Source organism: Nymphaea colorata, chromosome 6 (genome assembly GCF_008831285.2).
Source record: "Nymphaea colorata isolate Beijing-Zhang1983 chromosome 6, ASM883128v2, whole genome shotgun sequence".
Lineage (NCBI taxonomy): Eukaryota > Viridiplantae > Streptophyta > Magnoliopsida > Nymphaeales > Nymphaeaceae > Nymphaea > Nymphaea colorata.
Window position 1 is genome coordinate 23,858,808 of NC_045143.1, and position 19,350 is coordinate 23,878,157.

At 37.0% G+C, this 19,350-nt stretch overlaps 2 protein-coding genes across 5 annotated transcripts; both read right to left on the reverse strand.

The window, feature by feature from the left end:
* Nucleotides 1–877: 877 nt before the first annotated feature.
* LOC116256444 (uncharacterized) lies at nt 878–5,857 on the reverse strand. 4 transcript variants are annotated; one of them, XM_031632809.2, is made up of 5 exons: nt 5,731–5,857; nt 2,491–2,550; nt 2,325–2,402; nt 1,653–1,735; nt 878–1,090 (listed from the first exon to the last, which is right to left on the reverse strand). In XM_031632809.2, the coding sequence occupies exons 1-5, from the start codon at nt 5,825–5,827 to the stop codon at nt 1,085–1,087; spliced, it is 324 nt and encodes a 107-aa protein (XP_031488669.1). In that variant the 5' UTR covers nt 5,828–5,857; the 3' UTR covers nt 878–1,084. The 4 variants fall into 4 exon arrangements, with proteins under 4 accessions (XP_031488669.1, XP_049934372.1, XP_031488670.1 ...); XM_050078415.1 differs by having other exon boundaries at nt 2,491–2,759; nt 5,731–5,838; XM_031632810.2 differs by lacking the exon at nt 5,731–5,857 and adding an exon at nt 2,627–3,318.
* Nucleotides 5,858–7,028: 1,171 nt separating this feature from the next.
* On the reverse strand, nt 7,029–19,035 carry LOC116256081 (probable hexosyltransferase MUCI70). Its single transcript, XM_031632244.2, has 10 exons — nt 18,877–19,035; nt 18,169–18,586; nt 16,846–17,157; nt 16,539–16,755; nt 16,296–16,405; nt 16,015–16,214; nt 12,731–12,834; nt 9,685–9,872; nt 9,401–9,600; nt 7,029–7,809 (listed from the first exon to the last, which is right to left on the reverse strand). Exons 2-10 carry the CDS (start codon nt 18,422–18,424, stop codon nt 7,561–7,563), a joined length of 1,836 nt encoding a protein of 611 aa, XP_031488104.1. The 5' UTR covers nt 18,425–18,586; nt 18,877–19,035; the 3' UTR covers nt 7,029–7,560.
* Nucleotides 19,036–19,350: the final 315 nt, after the last annotated feature.

The following is a 19,350-nucleotide window of genomic DNA, read 5'->3' on the forward strand; positions in this document are numbered from 1 at the left end:
GCATGAATACGTATGTACATATGCTCCATTTTTTCTCTTTCAAATATTTATTCCTCTTTCCAAGACAAATATCTTCTCTTATAAAATTTCTCATACCCATATATGCGTATGATATTTTTTTTTCCTCTAACTCTTTCTCTTCGAATCAATACATCTTTTTTTCTTAAGCTTTCATATATGTGTATATGTGATGGTATGTATACATGTATGCATGTCTTTCTCTATCTCTCTCTCTTTCTTTTCATAAGAGTGTTTTATCTCTTATATTCTTTTTAACATTCTCCTCTCACGAACTTTCTATTTACCAACTTCAATAAGACCACAAACCAAGTAATGACCCAATATTAGAATCATGCTTGATGGTCTACAATCTCTATCTCTTTTTAAAAACTTTTCCTTCTTATATACAATAATTATAACAACGAAATCTTAGATGTATGTTGTGGTAGGAATGACTTTAGATGAATGTTGTGGTAGGAATGTTTTACATTCTTTCAATCATATAGGGTAAATGCGTCCATGCATTCTTACCCACTTTATTTCACTTATGATCACAAGCACCTCTCCAAAAGAACTTAAGCAAGAAGGGATGGAGCTCTAGCTAGGTGGTAACCGAATTAGAGCAAAATCTTAAACCTACTTAAAGTCTTAAGAGAACACTAAAGTGATTTCAAAATGATTTCACAAGTTTTTCAAATGGTATTTACTATTTTCACTTTTTCCTCAAAACATTTCACATTTTCAAACAATTCTTCAAGAACCTTTTCAAAAGTTTGAAACTTTAAACTTTCAATATTTTCTACACCGGATATAGAATCGAAAAGATGTTTAAGTTAAAACGAACTGCATCAATGATAAACATATTCCTTGGGTTGATTACCCTCGGTAAAGGCACCAGAAACGGTCAATCCTCGTACCGACGGGCGAGTCCCTTTCTTTCCTCTTTCAGAACAAAAACCTCATTTTTCTGGAGCACTCCAAAACTAATGAAAATTTTGGGATGCAAACATAGTCCACAAACCGTGCTTGAGTGCATTTAAAGAGAAAAAGAACAACGGGAAAGACCCACCATCCATCACCCTCCCTATTTCTGCATAGGAAAAAAAGAGGATCACAAGTTATAACCAGAAACACAATTTCACAAATGACAATGAAAAAGATTGAAGGCTTTAAAGCATATTATATGATCATCAGAGCAATCAAGGTCGGCTTTTAACAACTAAGAACTCGTCTAACGGAAGAATTAACAGCCTGACCATGTCAACCGTGCCAACCCAAAATTTCTTGTTGAAGTTAATGTGTTGAACTGGACTTAGACAAGGCAATGTCGACGTTATTACGACGGAAGATTCCTAAAGGCTGCCTAGTTGAAAGTAGATATTCTGAAGGTTGGACTTTAAGGGCCCAGTTTGCAACTTCTTACAATAACTGGACAAGCAAAATTACAGCACTATTGTTGATTACATTCACTGGACCTGGTCATACTTTCTCACAAGTTAGTTTGGCCTTGATATCTGACGTTTGACAACAAATGACCCATCATAAAAGTCAGTATGAGCTTATACCATATATCCACAACCGCAACCATCTGCTTAGTTACTTGGTATAATCTCCTAGATTAAGACAAACTATAAGGATCGTTGGATAGATACCTTCCAAATGTCTGAGCACTCATAGTTTGAGAAGATTTTTGTAGGAACCCGTAATAAACAAGGCCACAAATGAAAGATACCAACTGCATTAATGCCAAAAAATTTGTCAGAGATCTCCACAGCCCACATTCATGGGCTACTAAAAGAAAGCTAGCATGAGAAGCCTTGTATAATTGAAAATCAACTTCATCAAGATATTGCTTACATTCATACCGGGTTTCCTAAAATGTACTTCAAGTTAGAAGCAGAACACATGTATAAAAAACCAAAACATGCAAAAAGACATACATAAACTAAATATTTCCTCATATCTACGTATACCACCAAAACCACAAAAGACAATAAAGTATAAACTCATAAAATAACAAGGTAGACAAATATAATATTAAAAATTGAAGAGAATATAAAGCAGCAACTTTCTAAGATAATTATATTTCCCGTATTGGCAGCTGCTGCAACTAAAATACCAGTAGCAAATGCAGGATTAAGTTGCAATGTTGCTAAGATACCAGTAATATATTCAACCATTCTCCTTACTAATGGAAAGCATAAAGCCACATATAAGCACACAAAAAAATGGTACATAGTTGTATATATCATGTAATTCAATATTTCCAAACCAATATTACAAAACTACTATAAAAAGAGGAGCATATATGACAATGTACTTACGATGTTGGAAAGAGAAGTAGCATTCCATAAAGCATAAACCCGTGCAAGAGAAGATCTTTGAGTGACTGAAATGTCCATCTGCAATTTAACATGAAAAAAAAAATTTAATAAAAATTAACATGTGCTTGTCAGCATAGAATACGAAGCATTAATTAAAAAAATTTACCATAATAAGCATGCACTTGATTAACATTCCTCGTCAAAACAGTGCTCTGCATCATGAGAACTGTAACAAAGACACTTATTAATTTAAGCACACTATTATGTTAATATGTATAAACTATGAAGCATGAACATCTTACCTTTCACACAAGTTGCTTGCATCACGAATCCAACTTTGTGTGCAGATTAATGATTCTATACTTTCAGGCGTAGTTGAACATCGATAATCATTAATAATTCTTCCTGATGTACTGAATGCAGATTCTGAAGCAACTGTAGATACAAGAATAGCTAACACATCTCGAGCCATCTTTGCTAGAATTTTATATTTGCTTTCATTTGTCTTCCACCAAGATAATATGTTGAACTCTATAGTAGGTGAAATTTCTTCTATTGGATCAAGCAAATATTTGTCTAGATCTGTGTGAACCACTACAGGAGATATAGAGTTGACACATGTTTTAAACCCATATCTAGACACACTTTATACTCTTCCCTTGCAATCAAGGTACTAGTGGATGCATTGGCCCTTTCCAAACCACACGTGTCACTATCCTCATACATATTTCTGTACTCAGCATACAATTCATGAAGAGTGCTCTCTATAATTTCATATTTCACTATTGCATCAGGTTTATCTAAATTGCCAAGCAAATACTTGAAGTATGACAACTTGAACTTAGGATCCAAAACAGCTGCAATTGCGAAGAGAATATTGTAGCCCTTAAAGTATTTGTCAAACTTTTCTTGCATTTTGCATGCCAATGCCCTTATATGTACATTTGATGTTCCACAATGCCTATACAAATGATGATAAATTGATACAATTTCTTCAAAAACAATATTAGCTGTTACCTGCTTGGTGGTAGATAATAGATGTGTTGCATCGTAGAAGACCTTTAAGAACTAACATAAATGAGATGCATGAGACCACTCATCCTCAGAAGGCAAACATGTATAACTAGGATCACACGATGCCAAATGTTGAAAGACATCTTTGAATAATAATGCATCTCTCAACATTATAAATGTAGAATTCCATCGAGTAGGAACATCATAGTTTAAGTACCCTAATGTCTGTTGTGAGGACCACATATCAAATGTCAATGATACTCGCTGCACTTGGTTATTTAGAACTTCTTGATATCTCTTTCTTTCAGTCAAAAACATTGATTGTACCTCTTTTGTAAGTGTTCTCCTAGAAATTGGCACAAACCTTGGATTGCACATCTTTAGAAGATCGTTAAGATATTCATATTCTGCAATACTAAAACGAAGTGCATGCATTATTGTCAACTTAGCCAAACCTTTTCTTATATTGTCCATATCAAATTTGTCACTTTGTAGACCTACATTTGAAGCACCAGATTCACCAACTCCAAATGACAACATTCGTTGTTTTTCATCAAGTATTTGTTTTCTGACACATGTATCTCTATGTCGTTTTAAGTAGCTCGTACCACTACTATTATGTGCAGTAAATCGTTCACCACAATGTTTGCATTTCGCCCACTTTTTTCTATTAAATTCTACTAATTTGAAGTCATTCCAAACTATTGAGTATCTTTTTCTCTTGGATTGAACGTCTTTTTCAGTACATGTAAAAGATTCATCTTCTTCTACATCTGCCATCGGACGATAGTCTTCATCCCCAATGTTAGATGACATGACTTACTATTTGAATGAAATCCGAACAACCTAAACATAGAGTCATAGGGAAACCAATTACAAAAATTCTTACAAGAGGGATTCACAGAAACTTCCCATAAACTAGAGGCTCTTGCAAGTTATACATTTCAGAAATTGAAAATATAGAATTGCAATGAGCAAACAACAAAGCATAAGCTAAAAAACTAACTTCTTCATCAAATCTACAATTAGTAATCAGAATTAGATTTCAACCCCTTAACCGTGAACATCCATTTCAACAATGTCAACCAGATACAATAGATTAATAAATGCTTGTGCTAACAAAATGGTTTGGACTATTTCTTCCCCTTAAGTAGGTATAAAGTTTGGTATATTTGTTAGTGTTTATGGCTAAGCACGGATGCTTTTCTTTTATGAACTATGTCGGTGATGTAAACTTATATATCTAGGGTTTCAAGGATTGTGTACTTTCATGTATGTATCATAATTTCAAGTAGGATGTCTCTGTAGGCATATTCATGTATTATTGCAACACTTGTCACTTCGTAAAAAGTAAAAACAGTGACGTCATCAGATGAGATGCTCACCCAAGAACTCCATTCTATTGATTAATCATGTGATGTGAGATCTACTCCCGAATTCCAATTATGACCCATATCCTGAAATTTGTTTCAGGAAACACATTCATCTATGCAGTTGAAAATCAAGTTGAGCGTGATCATATCCTGAAATCTGTTTCAGGAAACACATTCATCTATGCAGTTGAGAATCAAGTTGGGGGTGATCCTATCCTGAAACTAACCTACACTTGATGACTTGACCAGACTTAATGGGTTCCTAGTAAGCTGCCTGACCTAGATGACTATTAATATTCCCTTGGGTTATATTGTGTTAAGATTTTCAACTTTATGTAGGAAAATTTTTCGAGCCACTCCTAAAGAATCATTAGTTAAAAATATACCCAATCTTTTCATACCTCTAAAAACAACGCTTAAGTTTTTTTTTCTTTTATGATGAACTGAAAAAGTTTGTAAATTGTCAGTTCATCTGTGTCATGTGTTAAGTTGGTGTAGAATCCCCATTTTACCTTTTAAAAGCATAATTCTTTGTTGCTGGTTTTCTCCCCTCGCTCAGTGTGAATTTATATACATATATAGGCAAATGGAATAGTGAGTTAGAGTCATTCAGCTACCGAGATAATTAATCAATTGAGGGTTCGTTTGAATATCAAGTGGGCTGCTATCAGGGTGACCGTCAACACCCAACCCGAGCGAAGATCAGCTGTACTCCTATCGTCCCATGGCTGCTAACAAAATCGGTATCAATCATTTATTAGTTGAGGCGAGATCAGCTTGCTGTAGCTAGGATATAGTGCCCATGGCCGTCAGAGTGTGAAGCAGAAGAAATAAACAATGTGGAAACCAAAAACGTAGTGTCTAGGAAATATCTCTCTATATCCTACAGGTATTTCATTGTTTACAGAACAAACAGGCATTGAATTTAGATTTGACACGAGATTTTTCATGCTAGCACACTTTTGCATAAAACTGAAATAACAACGAAAAAAAGGATGCATCAATTCTGCAGCGTGTACCTTGAAAAGGGCGACGGTGGAGTGGACCAGTGGCGGAGCCGCGAAAGGGCGAAGGTGGCCCAGTTGTGGAGCGGAGACAGCGGTGGCGGTGGCACATGGTAGTCTTCGTCTCTCCTTGTCTCTGCCTCGTTCAACCGATGGAAAATGCGAATAGGGGAAAAAAAGAAGGCGCAGCCGGCAGAAAATGAAATGAGAATTGAGAAATCTCTTGACCAGACCTAACGGGCCGTCGGGCCGGGCCAGAATCATGACCGGGCCCGACCCGTTAAGAACTCGGGCCGGGCTGCGCTCACTCATGTTGGGCCCGATATCAAAATTTCTTTACCCAGACCCGGCTCGGCAGCGGCCCGGCCCGACGGCCAAGCCTACTCATTGGTCGATTCGAAAGATTTCAGAATATAAAATTTATATGACCCAATTTTGGTTGTATTTAGAGAAAATGACCTAATATTTGAGAAATTGCCGCACCCGCACCACCCCCACCCCCAACCCCAACCCCAACAACGAAAAAAAAAAGAAAAAGAAAACGACACGCGGCATCCCCCTTCCATGTGAAAGTTACTTGCGATTTCTCTAATATTAGGTGGTCATTATTCAATACATCAAAAATTGGTCCGCCGTTTATATGTTCCTAAAGCTTTTTCCCTCTACTGGGAGTCTGCTCACTAGAGAGAGTAGGTCAAACTATCCGGTAAGAACATCGGCAAACCTCTCCAAAGCAAAGGCATGCAATGCACGATCTATTGTGATGATGTTTATGGGAAACTAAAAGTTTTATTTCTAATAGAAACAAATTTCAGACACCAAAAAAAAAATTATTTACTTATACAGATCTTTTCTAGAGGCACAAAAGCCGCTTTCTAGAATCGAAGTTGTCGACAGTTTTCACGTCGGTAAATTTTTTGAAAGAATGCCCTAAATGTCTCGGTACGCTACAAACTGCAACTCCTTGTATATGATGCCTAAAGACAATGTCACTTCGGTTTAAGTTGCAAATAAATTTCATTACAACTGAGATTGATGTGCACTACAAGATATCCTTCCCCGTATATTTTTATTTCTCCATTTTTTAAAATCATGGATTGACAAACGAGAATGAAGATGAGTGGAGATGGCCACTCACTGGACCAATAAAACTGCACATCACAAGAATCAGTTGATAACTCCATTTCCATTACTTGCCTTCTTCTCTCAGCTTCAGTCATTGGTTCCAACCGGTATTCTACTTGTACCGACAATAACAATCACAAGATAGAATGCACTCATGAAAACACACCCACTGATACGCACATGCAAGCTTCTAACATAATATGACTGATAATTTCAATCAACCAAACTTGGCCTTTTAACACTACAAAGTATCCATCTTCCTGCAGACTAGTTGCAGGGACTATTCCAAAAGTTGCAGCAAATATATTCCATTGCCCATGATTTAATGGCCTCACAAAGTGGTCAAACTGGACAAGTTCAGACAAGAAGCTGCATAACCAGCAAAAAGAATCACTACACGTACAGTTCAAAAGGTTCTGAATCCAAAATGTTTAAGGTTCCGTCGTTCTGAACATTATACATTTTCTTGTGGACATCCAAAGAATTGAAAGAAACCACCAAGTACCGTGGCTAAAGCTTGGGGGGCAGGAGCGTAGCCGCTTGTTCTTCTCTTCTTATTTTCTCAAAATGACTATTTACAACAAGAATACATATCGACACTCATTCGGAAAGGACTATTGTTACTGACCATTAAGTTACTACAATCAGCCGCCCAAGGCCTCGTTTTTCACCAAATAAATGATTTGAATGAGTAAAAAAATCAGGCTGAAGAATAATAATTTAAGAAAAATTGGTTTCTTTAAAGCCAGCATTTTTAGACCGGTGACGTCGTGAGCCTGTTTTCCTCTCTCTCACACGCTTTGTTGGCAACTTTCTAACTGGATTTCTCACAACCACCCTGTCATTCACAAGCGGCGTTGCTGGTGGTCTTGGTAGGTTCACATGGCGATCACCAGTCACAACTGGCAGTAACCTGGCAGCTGCAGCCCTCATCGCATTTCTCTGCTCTAACACATCTCTATGGTATGCCTGCAATAAATTTGGTTGCCAACTGTATTAAGGAAATGGATTTAAAATATACAAGATACTGAATACCCATAATAGCAGTTTTTCCATTTTGTAGAATGGTTGACAGAACTTCAACTGACAGAACCAAAGAATTCTTAATCATTTGCCATATAGTTAATGAACAAAAGGAAGTCTAAATTCAGGATTCTGAGATTAGCACAATAGTTCATTCTGGAAAATCTGGTCAGCAGTCCTATAAAAATAACAATGGCGTGCTTCACCGCTTCTATCTAAAACAAACAAGCTTCTAATGAACTTGGACAAACCAACATTAGTGACATGGAAACTTGTCTGTTTCTCCAACACGTCCTACAATTGATTAATAGAACTAAGTAAAAGAACCCCAAATTTTTTTTTTTTTTACATTGATGAGTGGGCAGAAGCCACTGGAAAAATGGCCTTGTGATAGACGCTAGTTACTAGAGACACATTGTGAGCCCTACAACAACCATATGATGATTTTAACCACTTAAAATATAGAAATCCTCTGGAGTCTAAATCATGCCATAAATGTAAGGCTTGCTTCAAGGTGTTCCTTAGTTGTTAAGGCATGGACTAGTCCACACCTAGGCATCGCCTAGGCGTGAGTCCACACCCGTCGCCTAAGTCCATCACTTAGGCAGCAGATGTTAGACTGGCGCCTAGGTGCACCTAGGCTGGACTAGGCGCTAGCACGCCTAGTCCATGGGAAGGTGAAAAGTCATCTTACCTTCAAATTAAGTCCTGTAATTTTATTATACAGTGTTATATCGTATATACTTATATTATATGCAGTTATATTATATAATTTCTGTTCTTTAAAAGTACAGTTTGCTGTACGTTAATTACATATTCTATATCAACTCATCAAGGGGAAGTTCCAGCCATACGTTGAGTACATATTCTATAAAACCAATGGATTTCTGTATATATCTTATGTGCTCTAAAACATATTTTGTGGAACCTATGCCAGCCTTCTTACCCATGTTAAAACCTAGGTTTATGGTAAAAAGACCACCAGTTTCTCTTGTTTAGTGCATGTCTAGTAATCAGAGAAATACATGCAGACCTCACTTTTGCAACCTGAATACAGATTTATTTTCTCATTTGTGAGGTGTTTTCTGTGTTATATGTATACTATATGTTCAATGTACAATCTGTGCTTCTGTTGTAAACTTGTAATGTATATTACATGTACTGATTGGATACGAGTTTTGTTTGAAATTATTCAAATGAAATAGTCTATAAGGTCTACAACTGAAATAGTCTATAAGAAATGCAAGCATTGTCCAGTATATAAACAAGAATAATGTGTTTTCTTTTGTGTATCAAACTAAGGCATCAATTAGAACAGGACAGCACAGTTTTCCAGTCATGAAAACAAGAACAAAACAGTTTTTCATGTTTTACTTTTTGGCTTTACTTATGAAGTATAATCATTCAATTAAAAAAAAAAACAGAACATTTTTTCAAGTTTTGCCTTGGCACGGCTAGTCGCGCCTAGGCGCTATGGCTGCCTGGACATACATGTAAAATTACCAGTTTATCTATCAATTTTTATGAACTAGTGTACCTGGATTACGAAGTTGCGTCTCTCACAGTCCAAAAACATGTTAATGCCCCAATTCACTTTGGATATGAACTTGTCTCTTACAGTTGAAAAGCTTAGCTGGTCCCTGGAAGTGAAGCGATCAACTTCGTTGAACCACAGACAAGTGAACAGGTTGGTAACGGGGATGTGCTCTCTTATAATCACACACCCCTCTGGGACATCTGAGAGTAACATATGAACACGTCATTTGGCTTTTCTGTTCGTGAAACTAGAGGCAGAAAGAAATGTTACATATACCAACTTACCACTAGTTATAGGAAGCTTGGCAGAAGAATATGGGCTCAATCCCTCCTTCTTATAGAATTCAACTTGTGCATCAATGGAGGCATTGTCGTACTTTCCTGCAGCTTTGTTAGCCTCTGCTTCCTCGAAGACATCGAAGCGCCTGTAATGCCTAGAGATTGCAAAAGTGGCATTTGTCCTCCACAAGAATCTACAAGAGAATAAAAAATCATATCAGAGAACATAATCAGAAAATAACTGGTAGGATTAATTCTTTTAACTGCATACTTTCATGCATGAATGAGTTCCGGCAAGTGGACCTTTTTGTTGATATTAAGACCTCATAGCAAACCATGTGACACTGCTGTTTTGCAGTCTTTTTTGTTTCTAGAAAATCATCGTCATCATAACATCACCAGTGATTAAAAACTCAACAAGTCGACTAATTGACTCAGCTTGGTTCAGCCCCAACCAGGTCAACTCAGTGGGGAAACTTGTTTGTGTCTGAGACTCGGCAGAAACTCATGAATCAGAGGATTCACGAGCTATGCCACATGGATTCTTCAAAAAAGGGGCAGCACCCGCATTGACACAATGCGAGTGCCAGAATAGACAAGGGCACAGCTCCGACAAGGACCCCAACCATCTCTTATTTGCTTAGAATCCCCCTCTCTTTTTTTATTTACAGTAATCAAAGTAAAAAAAAAGACAGGTTAAGCTAAGAAAAAACCAATATAATATATATATAGGTATATTATATTATGAATACATATATTTATATAATATATATATATATAATAAATATAAATATATTATACCCTCGCCGCACCCGTGCACCCAAGTTTTTTGAGATGTGCCACACAAGCACCCGCATCGGCACCTATACGCCCCCATCCATGTGACATAGTTCACGAGTCACCCAAGACTTAGGCGAGCTTTGTTTCAATCTTTTAGAGAACTCAATGACTCTTTTGGTCGACTTGGCTGACTTAATAACGAGTCACGAGCGTTTAAAACTAGACCAATTAAGTTCAACGGCACAATTGTAGAAAAAGAAAGAACTAGGCTTATGCTCATTTGTCCTTGAAAATAAGAAACCCGAGACTAGGGTTTTGTTGCATGTTTCTTCTTTGCATCTCTGATGAGTGTCGGCAAAACCTTACACCTATGTCACATGGGTACAGGCTACGTGACACGGGTACGTAGATTCAATCCACTTACCCGCTCTGGTGTGCCGGTACGTAGATCTGGGTATGGCAAATGGGTGGGTACAGGTTGGGATCGGGTCTGGGTACGTTCGAGTTTATATCAAACTGAAGTCGAGCTCTGCACTTTACTAGCGTTTTCTGCAGCAGAGTAAGTTCGGCAACTATGGTCGGCGGCGACGATGACGTCCGGCAACCCACGGCGACGTCCGGTGGTGTCCGACGGTAGGTAGGTAAGTGTTTTTTTGTTCTTATCAATATTAGAACTTAGGGTTTCATTTTCTTGATTTGGGTTTTTTTTTTTTTTTTTGGATTTGCCGATTTGAGGATGTTTTTGTTTGAAGATTGGACGGTTAATCCATCGATCTTGAGCCTTAACTCTTGTTCAATGCTATGGATGATGGATTTAGCAGACTTTATTTTTGTGGACGTGCAAGTTATAGTCTTGCGGCTCTTGAGTTTTGCCTGATCTTCCATATAATCAATAGAAATGTTAGTTGAATGTTGCTGAGTGTGCATGCGTTCGTTCACTGAATTCATGTTTAGGTATTGTATCTGCAGTGGCTTTGATTGTTATAAGGTGTGGTGCTTCGACGATGGCTTTGTTTGCATGATTTTTCTATCGGAGTCTATCTACAGTCACCAGGGCAGTCAGCCTTTGGAGTCTATCACAGTCTACAGTTATTCTGATACAATGAACCTCAAGAAATGTCCGTAATATAATTGGAATGACGTATATGCTGGTTTCACATTTATGTCAACTTTGCAGATATTTTAAGTTGTAATGCTTCCTTACGCACTTATAATGTTGAGATGTTTCCCAAAAACTGCTTGGTAACTTATTCTTTTGTTCATTAGTATCGATTTTGTTGAACTATTGTGTATTTTTTTATTCCTTCAATTTTCTGTTCATTATATCTTTTTTTGCATCTTTTTATTATTTTTATTGAGACTTTCTTACAACTTACGAGGTTGTCAGAGTGAACTATTATTTTTTTTTTCATTTTATCAGTTTTGAGAATATTAAAATTTGTAGTACCCGCATACCCATGATTTTCAAAATTGCCGTGTCCGTACCCGTACCATACCTGCACCCGTGTGACATAGGGTACAGGTATGGGTGCTGGTATGGTATGGGTGCAGAGCAATTTTTAAAGAGTTGGGTACAGGGATACATAATCATAAGATTTTAGTTAAATGAACACATAAATTCATTGTTTACATCCATAAAAAATATATTACTGACCAAACAATATTAAAATATCTAAAAAATGCAAAAATTAAGGCTGCCATGTCCCTGCACCCATGCCGACATGACTTTTTAGCCGTACCCACGTTTCATAGCCCAACAGTGATTAGGCAGCTGCTGTGATCATCAATCAGATTCTGGCAACTACATAAGTGAGAGAAGCTGATTCCAACAATATTAACGTCCATCAACAAGGAATCTGACAGCTAGTTTGTAACTTTTGACCTTGATAGATGCCAGTTTCTAGTGACTACACTGCAAGAACAGTATATCAAATGACTGCACCAATGGGAACAGTTAATTCAGCAACATCTGAGATACGTGTTGCTGTTCTTTTTTTCACTGATTCAGTATTTCACTGTCTCCCCATTCTTTTCCCAACCATATTTCTGGCATCTCTCTCTCTCTCTCTATATATATATATATATATATATATATATATATATACATATATACATATATATATATATACTCTCTTTTATACTGTTTTTAATTATTAGTTTTTCTTTGTATTGCTTCTGGACTCAGCAAGCTAGGATAACTATTACGAACTTATGCATGTGCAATCGATTCGTCAGACAACAGAATAATGTAAACCATCAGAAGCAACAATACCGCTCGAGAATTTGGTATGGATCTCTGACAAGCTCTAGTTTCCCATCAATCCATATAGAAAAGCGAACATTAGGGAAGAGCCGATGCAGCAATAGCTTTGGGACCTGCCAACAATAATGACATTCAGAAGTAAACCAACCTGTGTAAATTAAAGTTTCAAAGAGACAATTATTTCAAAAGTTATAGCGGATGGAGACAAATAAAACAGAGTCTTGGAGAATGTGAACATGACAAGTAGCCATTGCTAGAAGTAACTAAACATTGTTCCAAAGAACGGGAAGAAACTTAAAACGAGAGATCACAAGAATTATTTAAGAAAACTGTACTACATTGCAAGAACTTGGTTCTTGGTTGAGGACATCTGTTAAAAACTTAAATATTAGAAATCTCGAATCCTAGGGACTGCCGTCCCTACACCACAACATATTTTTCCTCCTGAATTCCAGCAGTGATGTTACCAAAGAAAAAATTAATGTGCAAAAGGTATTGTTTGATTTATCTCAATCTGAACTCCAATTCAAGATATTAAACCTGAAGCCAACCAGATAAGTTCCAGTAAGTCAGAAAAGACATCAATGGTTATATCCAGTGATCTAAAGTTCTCTGCTTAAACAAGCACACCTAGAAACTATATTAATAGTTCCTCAATTATTGAAAGCAATAGGAGACAGGGACTGTTGTCACCTCATCTGATAATGACCTTCATATTTCATGCTCAATGGATTCTTTTAAAGTGATGAAGAAGCTAAGGAATCAATCTTATAGGCCATGATGCCACTATCTTTACACAGCCTATGGATTCTTTAAAGTGATGTGGAAGCTTAGGTGTCATTTTTCTAGCCCATGATTCAAGAAACTGGTCAATTCAGGACCCTAAAATGACTAACTGTGAATGGTCAATCTGACTCAGTCCAAATAGATTAACTATAAACAAATATATATATATATCTATATATATATACATACATATATATATATATATATATATATATATATATATATACATATATATATATATATATGAAAACAAAAACGAAAACATATATATCTATATGAACAATGAACATATATACTTATAGATCAGGAATTAGTCGGCTGACCAATGACTAGGCCAACTAACTGACTAATTGGACCAACTAATCGCTGGTTTGAAACAAAGGCTGGTCGATAACTAACTGGTAGAGATCTTGACACACACACACACACATACATATATGTACATTCGTAAATTATGGTGTCTACTTTATCTAAATTTTGCAGCTGTTTCAATGAACCCAGCCACAGGGATATATTCTATATATCAAGGAATAGAGGATTTGGAAAATCAAAAACAGAAGTGTAGATTGGAACTTGCAAGGGTCATAAAATCAACAGTTTAACCTTTGTCAGCCCATAAAATCTGGTCTACACATTGAAATTTCATGATTGCTTTTTTATTCCAGCATCTTTAGGCATACTGAGTCTGTCCACGCAGTTAGATTATTCGGAAAAAGCTTGAAAATACCAAAAGACATCGTAGACATCATATTTTTGGACAGCACAGAGAAGAGTGTACATATCACTGTCACAAATAACAGCAATATTTTAACTATCACAATATAATTGCCACAACAGACTGACATATTTTAATCAGCAAATATCAAAATATCTTCAAAATATTTCAACAAAAATAACTATCACGAGTTACGACATTTCTCACTTAAACTTTTTTTATATACATTTTAAGTGTATAATTCTCAACCCTTCGCTTCTTTTAAAATCTTAAAATGCATTTTGAATGCTTATATCAACTTTTAATAAAATTAATAAAAAACTCATTATTTCATAACTCCTCTGTTTTCTTTATTATATTCTTACATTTTTTAAATAAGATTAGCTGATAAGTCTAGGATGATTTTTTTTGCAATGGCTTGTGTATATATAGCAATAAATATAGGCCACAAATTTAATGTATCACAAAAGAAATACCCCACAGATTTTTTTTTCACGTTTTTTCATTTTGTTTTTTTTTTCAAAAAAAAAGCATCTTTTGCTGTTTTTTTCCAGCAGCTAACTTATTTTTTTACATTTTTTGTGACTATGCGAAGATCAAATCACTTGTATAAGTCCCAGATTAGCCCTTTGTCAATCAGATGTTCCTAGGTGACACTTCTTTTGTTGTTTTTTTTTCCAGCTAGTTCTTTCTTCGATATATAGGCAGCATTATATCACTTCTTTTTTTCCAAATTCATAACTTTTAACAATTACATGCAACTTTTGTTGAGAATATCATTTGCTATAATGAGATACAAGTATAAGAGGTTTACTGCTGAAAGTGCAAGCCCTCTTTTACATGCAAGACTCTTTTGTCTTATGCTTAACTGTGCAGTTGTGCTTGTTTAATCTAGGGAACTAGTTCATGCATGCATACATACAGACAAATGGCTGCGATGAGAGGAAGCACAGGCATGACTTGCTCTGTCTTGACTCTTAACAAATGAGAACAGGCATGAAATATGACGAAGGTTTAGGATCCTGTTCTTTTGGCTGGCTGAAAAACTACTCATTTTAGTCACTTGAAAGCTGTTAGGATTAGCTAAGCATTCTTTACTTTTTCTGAACATGTGACTAAAGATATTTCTCATTTTTTAACAGGTATTTATCTGCAAACATAAGTTCATAAATTTATTCAAGATTTCAGTTGAATCAATGCAAGTACGGGCAACTCCAGGATAGATAGCGGGAAAAGTGATAGGGGTAGCTGTTCAGGTTCCACAAACTCAAAAATCGCATAAACAATTTCCACTAGCATATGCATACAGGACACTATATATACCACATATGTCAAGGATACTATTTTGTCTTGTAAAGAGGTGTGACTTTTCCTGGATATTTCATTTTAACAATGATTTTCCTTTTTGAAACTTGACGATGTACTCAGTACAGTATCACTAGGCAAGAAAAATATAATGATGATATGTTTGAACACTTCAGGACCTCAAATTACATGTCTTTGGTTTTATTATTTTTCTCAGCCTTAGTCCCAACTTTCTGAAATTCTGTTTTTTTTTTTTTCAAATTACTGACAGACAATCTTTTCAAATATTTTCCTTTGTTAGCAAGTAGGATGAATATATATGTGCATATGTGCGTGTGAACATGCAATTAGCATTTTTATCTATACATGGAAAACAGAAACGGATAACAAATAAGATATGAGTGTGGTTCATCAAAATCTCTTGTTCACAAAAGAAAACTAATGTCGATTATATAGAGAAAACTTTGAAGATAAAAACAGAACTTACTTTTCCTGTACGCCTTGCATCTGCATATGGTAGATTATTCACAAGAACAACCCTCCACAGCCCTAGCCTCCTTGTACTATCCAACGCATTAGTCTTGTTTATAAAGGACATTGTTTCTTCATCTACAAACATGAAGAAACAAACATCTCGCTTTGCAACATCACTGATATTTTTTGGCTGTTGTATTTCATCATAGTTACCTGTTTTGGAAGCACAAATTGGATGACATACGTAAGGATTAGAGCATGCCAAAGATGATAAAGGTTTTGTTTGATCCATACCAAAAACGGCTGAGGCAACCACAATTCCATCACACAGCTCCATTTCCAGAAGATCAGCCTCATTGATATCAAATCCAGTATTGCTACCAGGTTTATTTCCTCTCACAAACCTGAAAGTATAAAAACCACTAATAACTTCACCAAAAAGTTTGAGTGTGTAAAGTACTAGCATTTACTCTAACTAAAAAGGTTTAATTGAGTTTGAACTTTGAACCCTGATGTTGTTGCATTAGAAACTGATACCCGCAATGGATGGTCATCGACTCCTTCAGATTGTACGAGTCATCTCTCTCTGCAAGAGAAGGATATCCACCAAAAGTGGATCCAGCAGCAGAATTATTCTGTACCAGGTTTTCAACTTGGACAATGTAGGTTAGATTCTTAACCACAGGAGATATTGAAGGTGTTGCTGGCATAAGAGACTTTGCCTGCTCAACTGGGATGTAGCAAACTGGGCATGCTGAGAAAAACATACTTATATGAGTACCAAAACAGAAGTGGTAAAATTACCATAAGGATAGTATTCATAGAACACGAGACGATTACTTACGACGAGGACCAATTCGTCTTCTATCAGATGGTGGAGGAGGTGGGACCATAAAATGGGCACATGGATGGACTGTTAAAGGTGCAACAGGAGTAGCAATTGGAGGTGGAGGAGGAGAAGCAGGAAAATGCAGGTGGCCACGATTCTCAAGCTCATGTAATGAAACATTTGATGGTTTGAACTCATCATTTGTTTTACCATGTTCCCCATACTCAATTGTACTTCTAATATTAATCATTGTGGCACCTTTATTTCCATCGTGTGAAATGGATTGGACTGGCATTCTATTTACAGGAACTTCTTGAGCATCTTCTTCTGAAGAATATAAAGAATGCATATCATCACAATAGAAAATATCACATAGGCAACTGCTAAAACAAAAGAATAAAATTTGGCATAAACAATAATGATTACATGGTCACATGAAAAATGAGCATCAAACAAAATTATCAATTTGATACGACAAGGCAACTGCTGTATGTAAGCAATTCAAATAGCACCTCCCTTTATTTGATGCCATGTAAGCACCATACTGGTTCATACAGGAAAGGTAATTTGGACCATAGGAGACCTAGTTGACATATTAGATGAACTACTAAGTCAATCTACTAAAAAAGGCAATCACTGGATTACATGAATTGACAACCGCGTTCACAAAAAATACAACCACGATAACCAATATTTTCAAATATAAATCAAAACTAACTGCAGGCTGCAGCAAAGTACTCCAGCATATTGCAGAAGCAGGAATAAAGACAAAAAAATAACGTGGCTACCTTATACCACCATTACAATATAACTCTTACATGAAAAGTTAAGAATCAGACAAAGTATACTAAGTAGGAACGCAAAATGCAGCATAACATCGAGAATCGCCTGGTATTTGTGTAGGGGGAAAAAAAATCAAGGACAGTTCATGAAATAGCCCATGCTTTTGGATCCCGCGTCCAACAAACAGAAAAGGGCAAAAACAAGCCCCATAACTCTACAAGAATTTAACACCAATTACATTAATTTTTAAGAAAATTTTACCACACTTAAAGAACACTATAATCAGTGATTGAAAGGACGATTCCGCGGAACAGGCCTTCCTCTTTTGGAATGGCGATCCACGTAATAGTTAAAGACATACTTAACAAATGGACGTGATGGTGGAGTTCAGATATCATGTTTTAATACCAGGAAGATGTATATGTATATATGAGAGTATTTAATATCGTGCTGCATCAAGATCATACCATGACGTGCCACGGACAGAAACCCCGGGTGCAGGGAGAATAGGAAGAATGAGCAGAAAAGGAGAAAGCAGGCAAAAGAAACACCTACCCTTATATAAGGAGGTAAAAAGCGATAAGAATACAAGCAATGATACAGCAGCGAGGATGAGCATTCCAGCACGCCTCCGGCCAAATAACTTGCAGATCCTGGGCAGGAACCTCTCCTTCGAACACATCTTCAAGGGCTTCCGCACGACCAAAGGCGATGTCTGCTGAATCGGGAGGATGCTGTTGTTAGGCGACTGTTGCTGCTGCTGCAACGATCCATAACTTCCCGTGCGTAGACCCAATGACCCTCCAGTCATTGTCCCTCCACAGGCACGGGTTGCCCTTTCATCTCCCCCCTCTCCACGCCGCGCTCCTTCCTTTCGGCCCTTCAGAGTCGCTTAAAGGCTTGCTAAAATCCTACGTTTTTCTTCCTCCGAACACAACATATCCAAAGAAGCCCGAATACGTTCCAGATCGACCTAAAGCAACCAGATCAAACAAATCTATCATAATTGACGTACAAGCTCATTCCATACAGCAAATCAGCCGAAAAAACAATGAACTCGCTCTCTTCCGATCGCCAATTCCAAAGAGGATCTAGCCGAAAAAAGCCAGATGCTCATTGTCCAACCAGATCTACGCTGATCTCCACGAATGTCTATCATATCCGGCAGGTGTCGACATCAGAAGAGACGCCACAAGCACGACGCAAGAGTTCTGCCCGATCCGGTAAAGCTTTAGACAGCGACAGAGACAGAAAGAGAAATACCTACTTCTCCGGTGACGGAATCCGCCGGAGAAGCGAGAAAGGCCGCTGGATCAGAGGTAGGCAACAGTCTGTTTAGGGTTCGACGGCAGAGAGAGAGGGAGATTGGGGCGGGGGTCCCTCTTCTGAAGCTTCTCCGCCCGTCGACGTCGATGGTAAGTCAAAAATTCATGAAACGGCATCGCCCCCCTTTTGGAAACAACTGCCGACGGTTCTCGGGTCGTGGTACTCGCAACCGCTTATGAACCCACGTCGGACCCGGACCCGTTCCTCCTCCATGCTCCTCATTCTCCAATATTAGCGTGCTCGACTTGAACTAGTTTCTCAAAATTTGACTTTAATTCGACTCATTTAAACTCGATTCGGTTCAACTATACAATGAATGCTAAAATCAATTTAAAAAAAAAAAAAAAACAGATATACTTAACATAAACAAATTGAACTAATTAGGCGAGTTAAGCTTGAACCTTAGCTCAA

Excerpts from the sequence above, each read along its gene's own strand:
- LOC116256444 (XM_050078415.1), bottom strand. The coding sequence starts at position 2,517 with ATGTTAATCAAGTGCATGCTTATTATG. Across the intron at positions 2,403-2,490 it reads TCAAGTGCATGCTTATTATG|ATGGACATTTCAGTCACTCA; the intron begins GTAAATTTTTTT and ends GTTAAATTGCAG. Across the intron at positions 1,736-2,324 it reads CTACTTCTCTTTCCAACATC|TTGGTATCTTTCATTTGTGG; the intron begins GTAAGTACATTG and ends GCATTAATGCAG.
- LOC116256081 (XM_031632244.2), bottom strand. The coding sequence starts at position 18,424 with ATGACTGGAGGGTCATTGGGTCTACGCACGGGAAGTTATGGATCGTTG. Across the intron at positions 16,406-16,538 it reads TCGATGACCATCCATTGCGG|GTTTGTGAGAGGAAATAAAC; the intron begins GTATCAGTTTCT and ends TTATACTTTCAG. Across the intron at positions 12,835-16,014 it reads ATGCAAGGCGTACAGGAAAA|GTCCCAAAGCTATTGCTGCA; the intron begins GTAAGTTCTGTT and ends TATTGTTGGCAG.